The 15,401-nt window shown below is 37.0% G+C and overlaps 1 protein-coding gene across 1 annotated transcript in view; it reads left to right on the top strand.

Moving 5' to 3' along the window:
- The window catches only part of LOC133652639 (thioredoxin reductase 2, mitochondrial-like), an 82,440-nt gene that overhangs the window by 1,834 nt on the left and 65,205 nt on the right, over positions 1–15,401 (top strand). Inside the window, exons 2-8 of the mRNA XM_062051605.1 lie at positions 3,005–3,070; positions 3,158–3,214; positions 8,442–8,586; positions 8,967–9,041; positions 11,919–11,997; positions 12,280–12,342; positions 14,943–15,013. Of these exons, the coding sequence (XP_061907589.1) occupies positions 3,005–3,070; positions 3,158–3,214; positions 8,442–8,586; positions 8,967–9,041; positions 11,919–11,997; positions 12,280–12,342; positions 14,943–15,013 (556 nt within the window). The remainder of the gene's footprint in view (positions 1–3,004; positions 3,071–3,157; positions 3,215–8,441; positions 8,587–8,966; positions 9,042–11,918; positions 11,998–12,279; positions 12,343–14,942; positions 15,014–15,401) is intronic.

The raw sequence follows: 15,401 nt of genomic DNA, 5'->3' as shown, positions 1-15,401 counted from the left end.
ACAAAGATGCTAAACTGACAGTTGACAGGTAGAAAACAAAGATGCTAAACTGACAGTTGACAGGTAGAAAACAAAGATGCTAAACTGACAGTTGACAGGTAGAAAACAGAGATCCTAAACTGACAGTTGACAGGTATAAAACAAAGATGCTAAACTGACAGTTGATAGGTAGAAAACAAAGATGCTAAACCGACAGATGACAGGTAGAAAACTAATATGCTAAACCGACAGTTGACAGGTAGAAAACAAAGATGCCAAACCGACAGATGACAGGTAGAAAACTAATATGCTAAACCGACAGTTGACAGGTAGAAAACTAATATGCTAAACCGACAGTTGACAGGTAAAAAACAAAGATGCTAAACTGACAGTTGACAGGTAGAAAACAAAGATGCTAAACTGACAGTTGACAGGTAGAAAACAAAGATGCTAAACTGACAGTTGACAGGTAGAAAATAAAGATGCTAAACTGACAGTTGACAGGTAGAAAACAAAGATGCTAAACTGACAGTTGACAGGTAGAAAACAAAGATGCTAAACTGACAGTTGACAGGTAGAAAACAAAGATGCTAAACTGACAGTTGACAGGTAGAAAACAAAGATGCTAAACTGACAGATGACAGGTAGAAAACAAAGATGCTAAACTGACAGTTGACAGGTAGAAAACAAAGATGCTAAACTGACAGATGACAGGTAGAAAACAAAGATGCTCAACTGACAGTTGATAGGCAGAAAACAAAGATGCTAAACTGACAGTTGACAGGCAGAAAACAAAAATGCCGGGCTGGTGTTCAGCGTTTTCCTGCGGACTGTTGAAAATAGGAATCGGGGGATTACTTTTTACAAGTAAGATTTAACATTAACGTACAATTGGTTGTATTTTGTGAAAAGAAGGGATAGGGTTAGGGTTAGGGCCCCTACAAACGCTGCCGCGTGTCTCTATTCCGCGGCCTTGGTGTTGTGCAGTCGCTAGTCCAAAGTCAACAACAACAGGTGTTTGTCCATGAGCAACAAGTAGGGAGTTTGTTGTCTCTTCGCCACACTGTCCTTCAGGAGAGTCTCGAATCTAGGGAAACAATCCAAGTTAGAATGTTTCGTCTGCGAGTAAAAATAAAATGTGCTTTTCACTCTAAATTGACTATGACTGGTCCTCAAAATTCATCCTGCGGGGGCAGACAGTCCGATGTGATCCAAATCGCAAGAGTGTCCACAGTTCTTCCCGCGTCCTCCAGTCATTTGTGGCAGCTTTGGGGTACTTTGAAGACTGCCGGCAACTTCCAATTTGTCGACAAACCAGAGCAACGCTTACTCCAGTCAGCAGATGTCCTGTTGTCATAATTCCGAATAGGTAGATATCTTCACGTCCTCGACTTGAAGGGTCGCCAGGCACGCGGCACTCCTTCTCCCGAGAGTCCGTCCTGTGTCCAGCCACAACCGCTCCGTCACGACAAGCAAGGCCCCCCAAACCCAAGATCTTGTCAATTTCGTTGAGGCCAGTCAAATAGTTCCAATGTTTAGATTTGGAGAGCAGAACAAAAATACATAAATTAGAAACAAACCATTTAATAGAAATGCTAGCGTAATCCTTTAAAGGCCTACTGAAATGAATTTGTTTTATTTAAACGGGAATAGCAGATCCATTCTATGTGTCATACTTGATCATTTTGCGATATTGCCATATTTTTGCTGAAAGGATTTAGTATAGAACAACGTCGATAAAGTTCGCAACTTTTGGTCTCTGATAAAAAAAAAAACCTTGCCCCTACCGGAAGTGTAGCGTGACGTTGTCAGTTGTTCACTCCCTCATATTTTCCTATTGTTTTCAACGCAGCTAGAGCGATTCGGACCATTACCCCATTAATTTGAGCGAGGATGAAAGATTCGTGGACGAGAAACGTTAGAGTGACGGACTAGAATGCAGTGAAATACATATTTTTTTTAGCTCTGACCGTAACTTAGGTACAAGCTGACTCATTGGATTCCACACTTTCTCCTTTTTCTATTGTGGATCACGGATTTGTATTTTGAACCACCTCGGGTACTATATCCTCTTGAAAATGAGAGTCGAGAACGCGAAATGGACATTCAGTGCCTTTTATCTCCACGACAATACATCGGCAAAACGCTTTAGCTACAAGCTAACGTGATAGCATCGTGCTTTAACTGCATATAGAAACAAAAAAAAATAAACCCCTGACTGGAAGGATAGATAGAAAATCAACAATACTATTAAACCGTGGACATGTAAATACACGGTTAATGCTTTCCAGGCTGGCGAAGCTTAACAATGCTGTGCTAACGACGCCATTGAAGCTAACTTAGCAACCGGACCACACAGAGCTATGCTAAAAACATTAGCTCTCCACCTACGCCAGCCAGCCCTCATCTGCTCATCAACACCCGTGCTCACCTGCGTTCCAGCGATCGGCGTTAGGACGAAGGACTTCACCCGATGCGTTTGGCGGCCCGGAGACGTAGGGAGTCAAGGTGAGGTCGCCGGCTAGCGCGTCTGCTCTCCAACAAAGTCCTCCTGGTTGTGTTGCTGTAGTCCGCTGCTAATACACCGATCCCACCTACAACTGTCTTCTTTGCAGCCTTCATTGTTCATTAAACACATTGCAAAAGATGTCCAGAATACTGTGGAATTATGAAATGAAAACAGAGCTTTTTGTATAGGATTCTACGGGGTACCATAACTTCCGTTAAACTGACTTCGTCACGCGCATACGTCATCATACCGCGACGTTTCAGCCGGATATTTCCCGGGAAATTTTAAATGTCACTTTATAAGTTAACCCGGCCGTATTGGCATGTGTTGCAATGTTAAGATTTCATCATTGATATATAAACTATCAGACTGCGTGGTCGGTAGTAGTGGCTTTCAGTAGGCCTTTAATCTTAACTGTCTTTTAAATAGCTTTCTCATGTACAGTAAAATACATTAAACATGCTGCTAATATCCTGCTGTTTTGTATTGACTTAATTATCCAACGTGTTCATGCAGGGAAGTATGAGTACGACGTGGTGGTCATTGGAGGCGGCTCAGGAGGGCTTGCCTGTTCCAAGGAAGGTGAGAACTGTAAAAACAATAAAAAAGATACCATACTGCACATGAGCTTCTGACAAATAACATGATATCGTGTGCTGTTTACAACAGCTGCTCAACTCGGACTCAGCGTTGCTGTTCTGGATTATGTGGAGCCCTCTGTTAAAGGTGAACACAACATACTGATTACTTAGTAACACTCAAAAAGTTAGTAGTAATGCATGTTGTTCGCATTTTGACTTCTTCTTGGATGCATGGATGGAGATTCCAATCGTATTCAGGACTGATGTGGCCTGAATCTGATGCCAAAAGATCAGATTTGAAGCACTTTGGAGCGTTTAGACTGGCATAAAATAACAGATCTGTGTCAATAGAGGGCAAAAAAATCTGATTTGGTGTGCATGTAAACTGAGCCTAAAATACTATTTAAAAAATAAAAAAAATAAAAAAAACATAAATAAATGAAATAAATAAAATCAAACAGGTGTAATATTAAGATATTTTTTTTTTCTTTAAAGCTGTCATTGCTCAAAAAGTAATAATGAATCAAAACTACTGTATTTTCGTAGTATAAGTCGCTCCGGAGTATAAGTCGCACTGGCCGAAAATGTATAATAAAGAAGGAAAAAAACATATATAAGTCGCACTTGAGTATAAGTCGCATTTTTTGGGGAAATGTATTTGATAAAAGCCAACACCAAGAATAGACATTTGAAAGGCAATTTGAAATAAATAAAGAATAGTGAACAACAGGCTGAATAAGTGTACGTTATATGAGGCATAAATAACCAACTGAGAACGTGCCTGGTATGTTAACGTAACATATTATGGTAAGAGTCATTCAAATAACTATAACATATAGAACATGCTATACGTTTACCAAACAATCTGTCACTCCTAATCGCTAAATCCCATGAAATCTTATACGTCTAGTCTCTTACGTGAAGGAGCTAAATAATATTATTTGATATTTTACGCTAATGTGTTAATAATTTCACACATAAGTCGCTCCTGAGTATAAGTCGCACCCCCGGCCAAACTATTAAAAAACTGCGACTTATAGTCCGAAAAATACGGTAATATTAAGAGAAAATGTTGTACTGTTGCCTCGAATAATGCAAAGCTGCAATGCTGACTGTTTTTTTCTTTAAAGCTGTCGTTGCTCAAAAAGTAATAATGAATCAAAACTAATCTTTTTACGAATTATTATACTTCACATCAAATATTCCACTATAAAATATTTTTTGGGGAAAATATATAGCATATTTTGTGTGTTTTCTGTATAAAAACAAAGTTTCCCTGTGCAAAAAGAGCATAAAAACGACAACACAAAAACGATCCACTTAAAACATAATTAAAAACGTCCATCCATCCATTTTCTACCGCTTGTCCCTTTTTGGGGTCGCGGGGGGTGCTGGAGACTATCTCAGCTGCATTCGGGCGGAAGGCGGGGTACACCCTGGACAAGTCGCCACCTCATCGCAGTAATTAAAAACGTATAATCCACAAATAGATCTGAAGTTGATTCAGAGAAAGTTAAAAAAAGACCTACCGTATTTTTAGCGGCCCTTTTGGACCCCCGAGAATTTTAGTGGGATTTTTTTTAAACTGTCATTGCTCCAAAAATAATAATGCATTTGAATCAATGGTGTTTTGAAATACTGACCTATTTAAGGCACCTATTACGTCACATCAAATATTCCACTTTGAAATGTGTTTACGGAGAAAATATTGCATATTATGTGTTTTGTCATAAAACATAAATACATTTAAAAAAAACTTTATATTGACAGACCTAAAGTTGATCTAGAGCAGTGGTTCTTAACCTTGTTGGAGGTACCGAACCCCACCAGTTTCATATGCGCATTCACCGAACCCTCCTATTTTTTCAAATTCAAGACAAAGTTTCTATATGTTTTTGGTAACGCTTTAGTATGGGGAACATATTCTAAGTAACAAAGACTTAATTTAGAGTTTTTCGGACACTAGGGGAACATATTGTAAGTAAGAAAGACTTCATTTAGAGTTATTTGGACACTAGGGGAACATATTCTAAGTAACAAAGACTTAATTTAGAGTTATTTGGACACTCGGGGAACATATTCTAAGTAACAAAGACTTAATTTAGAGTTATTTGGACACTAGGGGAACATATTCTAAGTAACAAAGACTTAATTTAGAGTTATTTGGACACTAGGGGAACATATTCTAAGTAACAAAGACTTAATTTAGAGTTATTTGGACACTAGGGGAACATATTCTAAGTAACAAAGACTTAATTTAGAGTTATTTGGACACTAGGGGAACATATTCTAAGTAACAAAGACTAAATTTTGAGTTATTTGGACACTCGGGGAACATATTTTAAGTAACAAAGACTTAATTTAGAGTTATTTGGACACTCGGGGGACATATTCTAAGTACGGTAACAAAGACTAAATTTAGTGTTATTTGGAGACTAGGGGAACACATTCTAAGTAACAAAGACTTAATTTAGAGTTATTTGGACACTAGGGGAACATATTCTAAGTAAGAAAGACTTCATTTAGAGTTATTTGGACACTCGGGGAACATATTCTAAGTACGGTAACAAAGACTAAATTTAGTGTTATTTGGACACTAGGGTAACACATTCTAAGTAACAAAGACTTAATTTAGAGTTATTTGGACACTAGGGGAACATATTCTAAGTAACAAAGACTTAATTTAGAGTTATTTGGACACTAGGGGAACATATTCTAAGTAACAAAGACTTAATTTAGAGTTATTTGGACACTCGGGGAACATATTCTAAGTAACAAAGACTTAATTTAGAGTTATTTGGACACTCGGGGAACATATTCTAAGTAACAAAGACTTAATTTAGAGTTATTTGGACACTAGGGGAACATATTCTAAGTAACAAAGACTTAATTTAGAGTTATTTGGACACTAGGGGAACATATTCTAAGTAACAAAGACTTAATTTAGAGTTATTTGGACACTAGGGGAACATATTCTAAGTAACAAAGACTAAATTTTGAGTTATTTGGACACTCGGGGAACATATTTTAAGTAACAAAGACTTAATTTAGAGTTATTTGGACACTCGGGGGACATATTCTAAGTACGGTAACAAAGACTAAATTTAGTGTTATTTGGAGACTAGGGGAACACATTCTAAGTAACAAAGACTTAATTTAGAGTTATTTGGACACTAGGGGAACATATTCTAAGTAAGAAAGACTTCATTTAGAGTTATTTGGACACTCGGGGAACATATTCTAAGTACGGTAACAAAGACTAAATTTAGTGTTATTTGGACACTAGGGTAACACATTCTAAGTAACAAAGACTTAATTTAGAGTTATTTGGACACTAGGGGAACATATTCTAAGTAACAAAGACTTAATTTAGAGTTATTTGGACACTAGGGGAACATATTCTAAGTAACAAAGACTTAATTTAGAGTTATTTGGACACTCGGGGAACATATTCTAAGTAACAAAGACTTAATTTAGAGTTATTTGGACACTAGGGGAACATATTCTAAGTAACAAAGACTAAATTTAGAGTTATTTGGACACTAGGGGAACATATTCTAAGTAACAAAGACTTAATTTAGAGTTATTTGGACACTCTGGGAACATATTCTAAGTAACAAAGACTAAATTTAGAGTTATTTGGACACTCTGGAACATATTCTACTAAGTAACAAAGACTAAATTTAGAGTTATTTGGACACTCGGGGAACATATTGTACTAACTAACAAAGACTTAATTTACAGTTATTTGGACACTTGGGGAACATATTCTAAGTAACAAAGACTTAATTTAGAGTTATTTGGACACTAGGGGAACATATTCTAAGTAACAAAGACTTAATTTAGAGTTATTTGGACACTCGGGGAACATATTCTAAGTAACAAAGACTTAATTTAGAGTTATTTGGACACTCGGGGAACATATTCTAAGTAGCAAAGACTAAATTTAGAGTTATTTGGACACTAGGGGAACATATTCTAAGTAACAAATACTTAATTTGGAGTTATTTGGACACTAGGGGAACATATTCTAAGTAACAAATACTTAATTTGGAGTTAATTGGACACTAGGGGAACATATTCTAAGTAATAAATACTTAATTTAGAGTTATTTGGACACCAGGGGAACATATTCTAAGTAACAAAGACTTAATTTAGAGTTATTTGGACACTTGGGGAACATATTCTAAGTAACAAATACTTAATTTGGAGTTAATTGGACACGAGGGGAACATATTCTAAGTAATAAATACTTAATTTAGAGTTATTTGGACACTTGGGGAACATATTTTAAGTAACAAAGACTAAATTTAGAGTTATTTGGACACTAGGGGAACATATTCTAAGTAACAAAGACTTCCTTTGGAGTTATTTGGACACTCGGGGAACATATTCTAAGTAACAAAGACTAAATTTAGAGTTATTTGGACACTAGGAGAACATATTCTACTAAGTAACAAAGACTTAATTTAGAGTTATTTGGACACTGTGGGAACATATTCTACTAAGTAATAAAGACTTTATTTGGACACTCGGGGAACATATTCGACTAACTAACAAAGACTTAATTTAGAGTTATTTGGACACTTGGGGAACATATTCTAAGTAACAAAGACTACATTTAGAGTTATTTGGACACTAGGGGAACATATTATAAGTAACTAAGACTTAATTTAGAGTTATTTGGTTTGGGTTAGGGTTAGGGCCAGGGTTAGAGGGTTAGGGTTATAATAAGGCCATGCAGAATAAGGCATTAATAAGTACTTAATAATGACTAGTTAAGAGCCAATATGTTACTAATTTGCATGTTAATAAGCAACTAATTAATGGTGAATATGTTCCCCATACTAAAGTGTTACCATGTTTTTTTACTGGTTCACAAAATGAACCGTGCATGAACATCACCTTGTTCAAACAACAAAACCAACACAGTGCATAAACTCACAACAAATTACACACCTGCAAATCAGTGTGACTTCTGCTGTTGCCGTATCCGTAATACGCCGATAGAGAGAAGTTTTTATTTACACGATGAGTCGGGTGTGTCTTGACCTCCGCCGAACCCCTGAGGCCGACTCAACGAACCCCTAGGGTTCGATCGAACCCAGGTTAAGAACCACTGATCTAGAGATTTAAGCGTTAAAACATGAATATATGGCTTTTTAAAAATATTTTTATGACTGAGACCCTTCTGGTTCCCTGGGACCCAACTTGAGGGGAGCCCTTAAAGTTTAAAAAAAATGAAAATGATTTTGAAAATAAAGAATATCTAAATGGCTGACTTTGATTTTTCTGTTTGTGGCCTTCAATGGAAACAAGTTTGGACACCCACGCTGCACTGTAATGGAAATGTACATGTCTGCATCCTCCAGGCACCAAGTGGGGGCTCGGTGGCACGTGTGTTAATGTTGGCTGCATACCGAAGAAGCTCATGCACCAGGCGGCTCTGCTTGGCACCGCAGTCAAAGATGCCAAGAAGTATGGTTGGCAGATCTCAGGGCCAATTTCACATGACTGGTAAGGTTTGGAGAGGGAAACTTGTGAGGCAAAGCAGACCATAATTAACTTAGCAGCACCATCTAGTGGTATTTTTTCAGAAGTACACATAATTCAAGTTAGTCCTTGCATTGCATCGTTGCATTGCCCTTTCTACCATCCTGTAATAGATGCATGTGAGTAGGGAGATTTGAATTTGACATACTAAATACACCATAAGTTCATCTTACAGAGCAAGAGTCTTTATTTCAATTTCAATTTGCTTTCCTGTTTTTTATTTGGCTATTGTTCACCCAATCCTGTGAACCAACACTTATTGTTTGTTGACAACACAGCAGATTTTGTTTTATTCGGTGATGTTTCAGTGTGGTCTTTTTTGTAACCTTCTCATGTTCTCGCAGGGTTACCATGGCGGAGGCAATTCAGAACCACGTCAGATCTCTAAACTGGGGTCACCGGGTCCAGCTCCAGGACAAGTCAGTGCAATACAATATCCCAACCACATTGTTTGTTCTACAGTATTTGAAATCGAACACAATTTTATTTTCATCTGCAATATCGCGGACATGTTAAACTCTGTCTTTGGTATGACTCGGCCGGCATTTGTACTCACAACCTACCGATCTCAGGGCGGACACTCTAACCACTAGGCCACTGAGTCTCAAATGTTTCTCTTTTTTGATCCGTTTAGCTTGACCAATCCAATCCAATCCACTTTATTTATATAGCACATTTACACAACAAGAATGTTTCCAAAGTGCTGCACAGCCATGTTAAAAACAATATTAAAAACAATATTAAAAACTATATTAAAAACAATATTAAAAACAATATTATGCTACACCAATGACTGAATAAAAACAAAGAATAAATGAATAGAAAACCAATACAGAGACAATATAAAAAATAAATATGATTAAAAACGATTTTAAAGGGTGAAACCAATTAAAACAGTAAAATAGACATCAAAATTTATAACCCTAACCCTAACCACACAGGACAACAGAGGACAGAAGACCACACAACTCACGTAGTGTTAAAAGCCAAAGAATAAAAGTGGGTCTTTAGACGAGACTTAAAACACTCCACTGTGGGAGCAGTTTGAACATGGAGGGGCAGAGTGTTCCAGAGTTTAGGGCCGACCACAGAGAAGGCCCTGTCTCCCCTGGTTTTAAGTCTCGTCCTGGGCACCACGAGCTGGAGCTGGCTCTCGGACCTCAGAGCGCGCGCAGGAGTGTAAATTTGGATGAGGTCCGAGATATACTGAGGTGCCAGTCCATGTAAAGCTTTAAAAACAAACAGCAAGGATTTAAAATCAATTCTAAAATGAACAGGGAGCCAGTGCAAACTCCGAAGAATTGGGGTTATATGCTCACGTTTCCTGGCCCCTGTTAAAAGTCGTGCTGCCGCGTTCTGGACTAACTGCAACCGGGAGAGAGCTTTTTGGCTAATGCCAGCATAAAGTGCATTGCAGTAGTCTAGGCGACTTGAAATAAAAGCATGCACGACTTGTTCAAAAAGGTTAAAAGATAAAAATGGTTTTACCTTTGCTAAAAGACGAAGATGATAAAAACACGATTTTAAAACGCCATTGACTTGTTTGTCAAATTTAAAATCGCTGTCTATAGTGACCGCTAATAACAATACAATTGCTTGGCAGCAAGAGATGACGCATAGAGGCTGTGAAATACGTTTAGATCGAATATATTAAAATATGTTTTATTTTCATATGACAAGATCCCAGAACTCTCCAAAATAACAACTGTTCAAATAAAGTAACTAAATAAAATAAAATGTAATAAATTAAGTAGCCATTATTTGTTGACATTTTGCTTCAAAGCCAAAGGGAGCCACGGCGTAGGCATGAAAGACCCCTGGCCTAGTTGAGTTTGCGTTTATTTCGAACATGCAAGCATACAACATGATACATCACAATTTCCAGTTTCTCTTTTCAACATGTTCGAAAAGGAGTAGGAAGAAGCAGAGCTTATTTAATCCTACCCATTTTCTTTTACATAACAGTTGCTAAACTTTTTTGTTCACTTCCTGTTCTCAATTTATTCACAATGTACTCCATAAGTAATCACAATAAAAATAAATGGATAAATAATAATTGGTGAAGTAAGTTACATTTCATACGATGAGATAAGTAAGATTATTTTGAGAGTGAAAGAATGGATGAATTAAATAAATTCAGAATGTTTATCATGGTTCTTCTTCTTTGTACTTTGTAAACACTTTAAGTTTGAAGAGCTTCTTGAAGTGGATCATATTAGTACATTGTTTGATTGCTTTGCTTAATCCATTCCATCATTTAATTCCACATACTGATATACTGAAGGTCTTAAGTGTTGTACGTGCGTACAAATGTTTTAAATTACATTTTTCTCTAAGATTATATTTCTCCTCTTTTTTTGAGAAGAATTGTTGTATATTCTTGGCTAGCAGGTTATAGTTTGCTTTGTGTATAATTTTAGCTGTTTGCAAATTCACTATGTCGTGGAATTTCAGTATTTTTGATTCAATAAATAAAGGGTTTGTATGTTCTCTATATCCAACATTATGTATTATTCTAACTGATCTTTTTTTAACACCGTTAATGAATGAAGTGTACTTTTGTAATTATTTCCCCATATTTCTACACAGTAACTCAGATATGGTAACACTAGTGAGCAGTAGAGAATATGAAGTCATTTTTGGTCTAGAACATGTTTTGCTTTATTCATTATTGACGTGTTTCTTGCTACTTTATGTTGTATATTTTTTACGTGAGATTTCCAGTTCAATTTATCATCAATCATTATACCTAGACATTTGGTTTCATTTACTCTTTCAATTTCTATTCCGTCTATTTGTATTTGTGTTTGACTTTCTCTTCTACTGTTACCAAATAGCATTATTTTAGTTTTACTGAGATTCAACGATAGTCTGTTTTTGTCAAACCCTCTTTTTAATTTGTTAATTTCTTCTGTTATTATTTGTATTATCTCCTGTGTGTTCTCTCCTGAACAAAACGCTGTTGTATCATCCGCAAATTGTACTAACTTTAAATCTTTTGTAACTTTACAAATGTCATTTATATAGAGATTGAATAATTTAGGTCCTAGTATTGATCCCTGAGGTACACCACAAGATATATTTAGCATTGTAGACGTGTGTTCGCCTAGCTTCACGTATTGTTTCCTGTTCGTTAGATAACTTCTTATCCAGTTTAAGACTAACCCTCTGATGCCATATCGTTCTAGTTTTTTGATTAAAATATTGTGATTAATAGTGTCAAATGCTAGTGGGAGAACAGCCGTAGTTTACCCGCTGCCAATCTAGCTTTAAGGCTTCTTTTGTTTCTTTTGCAGGAAAGTGAAGTATCTGAACATGAAAGGGATCCTGGTAGATGAACACACTGTCAAAGGACTCACAAAAGCCGGGAAGGAGGTTGGTAGTTAGCGCTCAGATATACATTGATTTCCGTATTAAGTTGAATAACATTTAAACATTGTAAAAAGTATCATTGAATAAAATAGAATAGAATGGTTTATCGTCATCAAACATGAGAGCATGACGAAAATACTGCGTATGAAGAAACTAACATTGGCCCTAAATGGTTAGAGTGAAAACACTTTGGAGACCACTTGCCTTCTTCATCTGACATTTCCTTGTTTTTCCAAGGATATGAACAATGACCGCTACTTCACATCCTTCTTTCTTTTCATGCAGATGACCCTGACTGCCAAGAACATTGTGATTGCTACAGGTGGACGACCCAAACTCCCGACGAATGTTAGTGTCATTGTTTGTATCAGTCACTCACAGGATGTCTTTCTTTGTCGGCGCCAAGCTCGCATGTCTTATACAAACAAGGGCAAACCAGTGAAATGGTACATTTTCAGCCGGGAATCTCACTTTTTACGATATGCGTTACATGACTCACAATCATGATACTATTTTGATATTGCGACTATCGATAAACAGGTCTTAATCCGTCTTTTCACTGCAAGCTCAGGGTGGTGACAGACAACGTGGCTCTGGGTGTTTTTTGTGCTGCACGGGTATCCGAATTTCTTGAGACGCTTTTTCTATACTGCAAAGTTCTTACACTGCAAAAAGTCAGTGTTCAAAAACAAGAAAAAAAAAAAAATAGGGGTATTTTATTTGAACTAAGCAAAATTATCTGCCAAAGGAAAAGAAAATTTGGCTTGTCAAGACTTTCCAAAACAAGTCAAATTAAAGCTAGAAGCAGCAATGGACGGGACCGACTTTGAGGGCTCATAAAATCCAAACCGGAGCAGTAATCAAAACTCTTTCATCAACTTTTAATCAGAAGGGTTCAATCTCTCTCCTGTGCTAGTTTGAAGCCGACACGACAAACGCGCTCAGAGGAGATAATGTTCGAAAAAAGGTGACTGTTTTTACTCAGCTTTTGTTTTGAAGGGGGAATTGCAAACTTCCTGTTGATTTTTGCTGGGGATTGTCGGTGTATGAAATCTAGGTCTAAGTGAGACCTACATAGAGGTTTTTGTTTCATGTCTCTACGACATTCCTACTGGGAGTTAGAGGCAGTTTTGTCTGTGTTTTCTCCGTAGGGGGCGCTAGAGCGCAATTTTGAGTTTTGGGGTTTGGTTTTTTGATTAGATCGCAATTTTCGCCAGTCCTGATGTGTGTGTCCAATTTGGTGAGTTTTGAAGCATGTTAAGGGGGTCAAATTACAGCTCAAAGAGGCAGCGGTATGATAATAAAACGCTAGAAATTCAATAGGGTCCTCTGTCCCAAAGAGACTCTGTCCCTAATTAGCTAACCTCAATGAACCCAAAAATACCTTAAAATAAGTATATTCTCACTAATAACAACTGTACTACTATATGAGTATGTATTTTCTATTGTTTCATTGAAAATAAAACAGCAAAGTCTATTTGGCTGTCATCTGTTTTAATTATGAGACACAATTGTGTGAAAGTCATGATTTTTTTTTCATGCTTGAAATAAGAAATGATTACTTTAAAAAAGTAGTTTTATACTTGTGAGTGTTGATGACACAGCTTTGCAACAGTTGATATTCTAGTTTCAAGCATGTTCTACTCAATATAGGTCATCAAATCTCAGCAACAAGCTGTAATATCTTACTGAGATCATTTAGGACCAAAACACTTAAAACAAGTAAAACACTCTAACATAAAATCTGCTTAGTGAGAAGAGTTATCTTATCAGACAGAAAATAAGCAAATATCACCCTTATTTGAGATATTTCATCTTGCTTAGATTTCAGTTTTTGCAGTGTACTTACTAAATTTTTAAAGTAATAATTTCTTATTTCAAGAAATGACTTTGACACAATTGTGTCTCATATTAAAACAGATGACAGCCAAATGGACTTTGCTGTTTTATTTTCAATGAAACAATAGAAAATACGTACTCATATAGTAGTGCACTTGTTATTAGTGAGAATATACTTATTTTAAGGTATTTTTGGGTTCATTGAGGTAAGCTAATTTGACTTGTTTTGGAAAGTCTTGACAAGCCAAATTTTCTTGTTCTATTGGCAGATCATTTTGCTTAGTTCAAATAAAATACCCCTAATTTTTGTTTTGTTTTTTCTTGTTTTTGAACACTGACTTTTTGCAGTGTATTCAGGCCCCTCTTAATATTCTTAAACAAAACAAAAACACTCATTTAATCGAGGGACTTTTTCTGGTTTTATTTCACATTTTGGAGACTCTGATATGAAAGAATATACAGTGCTTCAAATATTGCGAATTCACCATACAGCAGTTTTTTTTTTTTAAATGTACTCTACAATTTTTTAAACTCAAATTACATTTTTTCAAACATAAACATGGCTAAATAAACCAAAATGTTCAATACTACCTGTGGAGGGAGAGTGCGATCAGCGCGCCTGCAGGAGCAAAGGTCACCGCCTCTGTCCATGGTGCTGAAGACAGGGCACCATCAGACGGGGGGCGTGGCAGTGCTGACGGCGAGACACAGCTGGCAGGAGATTAGATTTCCCAGGTGGTACGAGTTGTCTAATCACCTGTTGTCTTTAACAGTAACGGTCACAGCAGGAGGAGGATTGGTGAGACTGAAAAGTCAGGCGAAAACTTTGCATAAAAACATACGATCATTAAAAAGCTTGTTAACCCTGCAACATATTTTTTTATATATTTTGCTGCTTTCACTTTTTAGCTCTCATACAATGTCCATAAAAAATGGCCATTTATGCAAATGATACTATGATGTCATCGCGCCACCTCTAGCCACCCCCTGAAACACTGATGTCCCATTATTATTTAGAAGCGTTCTATAAAGTACATGCACAGGAGCAAACGATTTCCTGTTTGACTGATTCGGTTGATTCCGTTCACATCTGGAACTTTGTGTTCTAGATCCCTGGAGCCATGGAACACGGCATCACCAGCGATGACATATTCTGGCTGAAAGAATCACCTAGAAAAACGTAAGCATGGCCTGCATACATCTTTAAAGACAGCATAATTATAATAGGAATGAAGAGATATCGTTTAGCTTTTCATTGGAAACATGTAGTTTCGAAGATGTCTGCTACCGATGGCGTCACCTCAGTTGTTGACATGCCACATCCCGCTGTCACGCACTGTTAGCGTGCATCAGTGACAGTTCACCTTTTTTCTTCCCTTCCTGTAAGCCTGTCCTCACCTTCATGATTCTGATTAGTGACATGCTTCCTGACTTACTCGGAAACAAGACCTTTAATCCAACCATTTAGCGCCTGTCATCGCCTGGTTAATTGGTCCATCTGAGACAATTCCTCTTGGCAGAGCACACGGACAGGGACTTGTTGTGGTGTACCTGGATCCTGTTTACAC

This window comes from Entelurus aequoreus, linkage group LG06, assembly GCF_033978785.1.
Source record: "Entelurus aequoreus isolate RoL-2023_Sb linkage group LG06, RoL_Eaeq_v1.1, whole genome shotgun sequence".
Taxonomy (NCBI): Eukaryota; Metazoa; Chordata; class Actinopteri; order Syngnathiformes; family Syngnathidae; genus Entelurus; species Entelurus aequoreus.
Note: the sequence above shows the minus strand (reverse complement) of the source record. Positions and strands in the feature narration are given on the sequence as shown.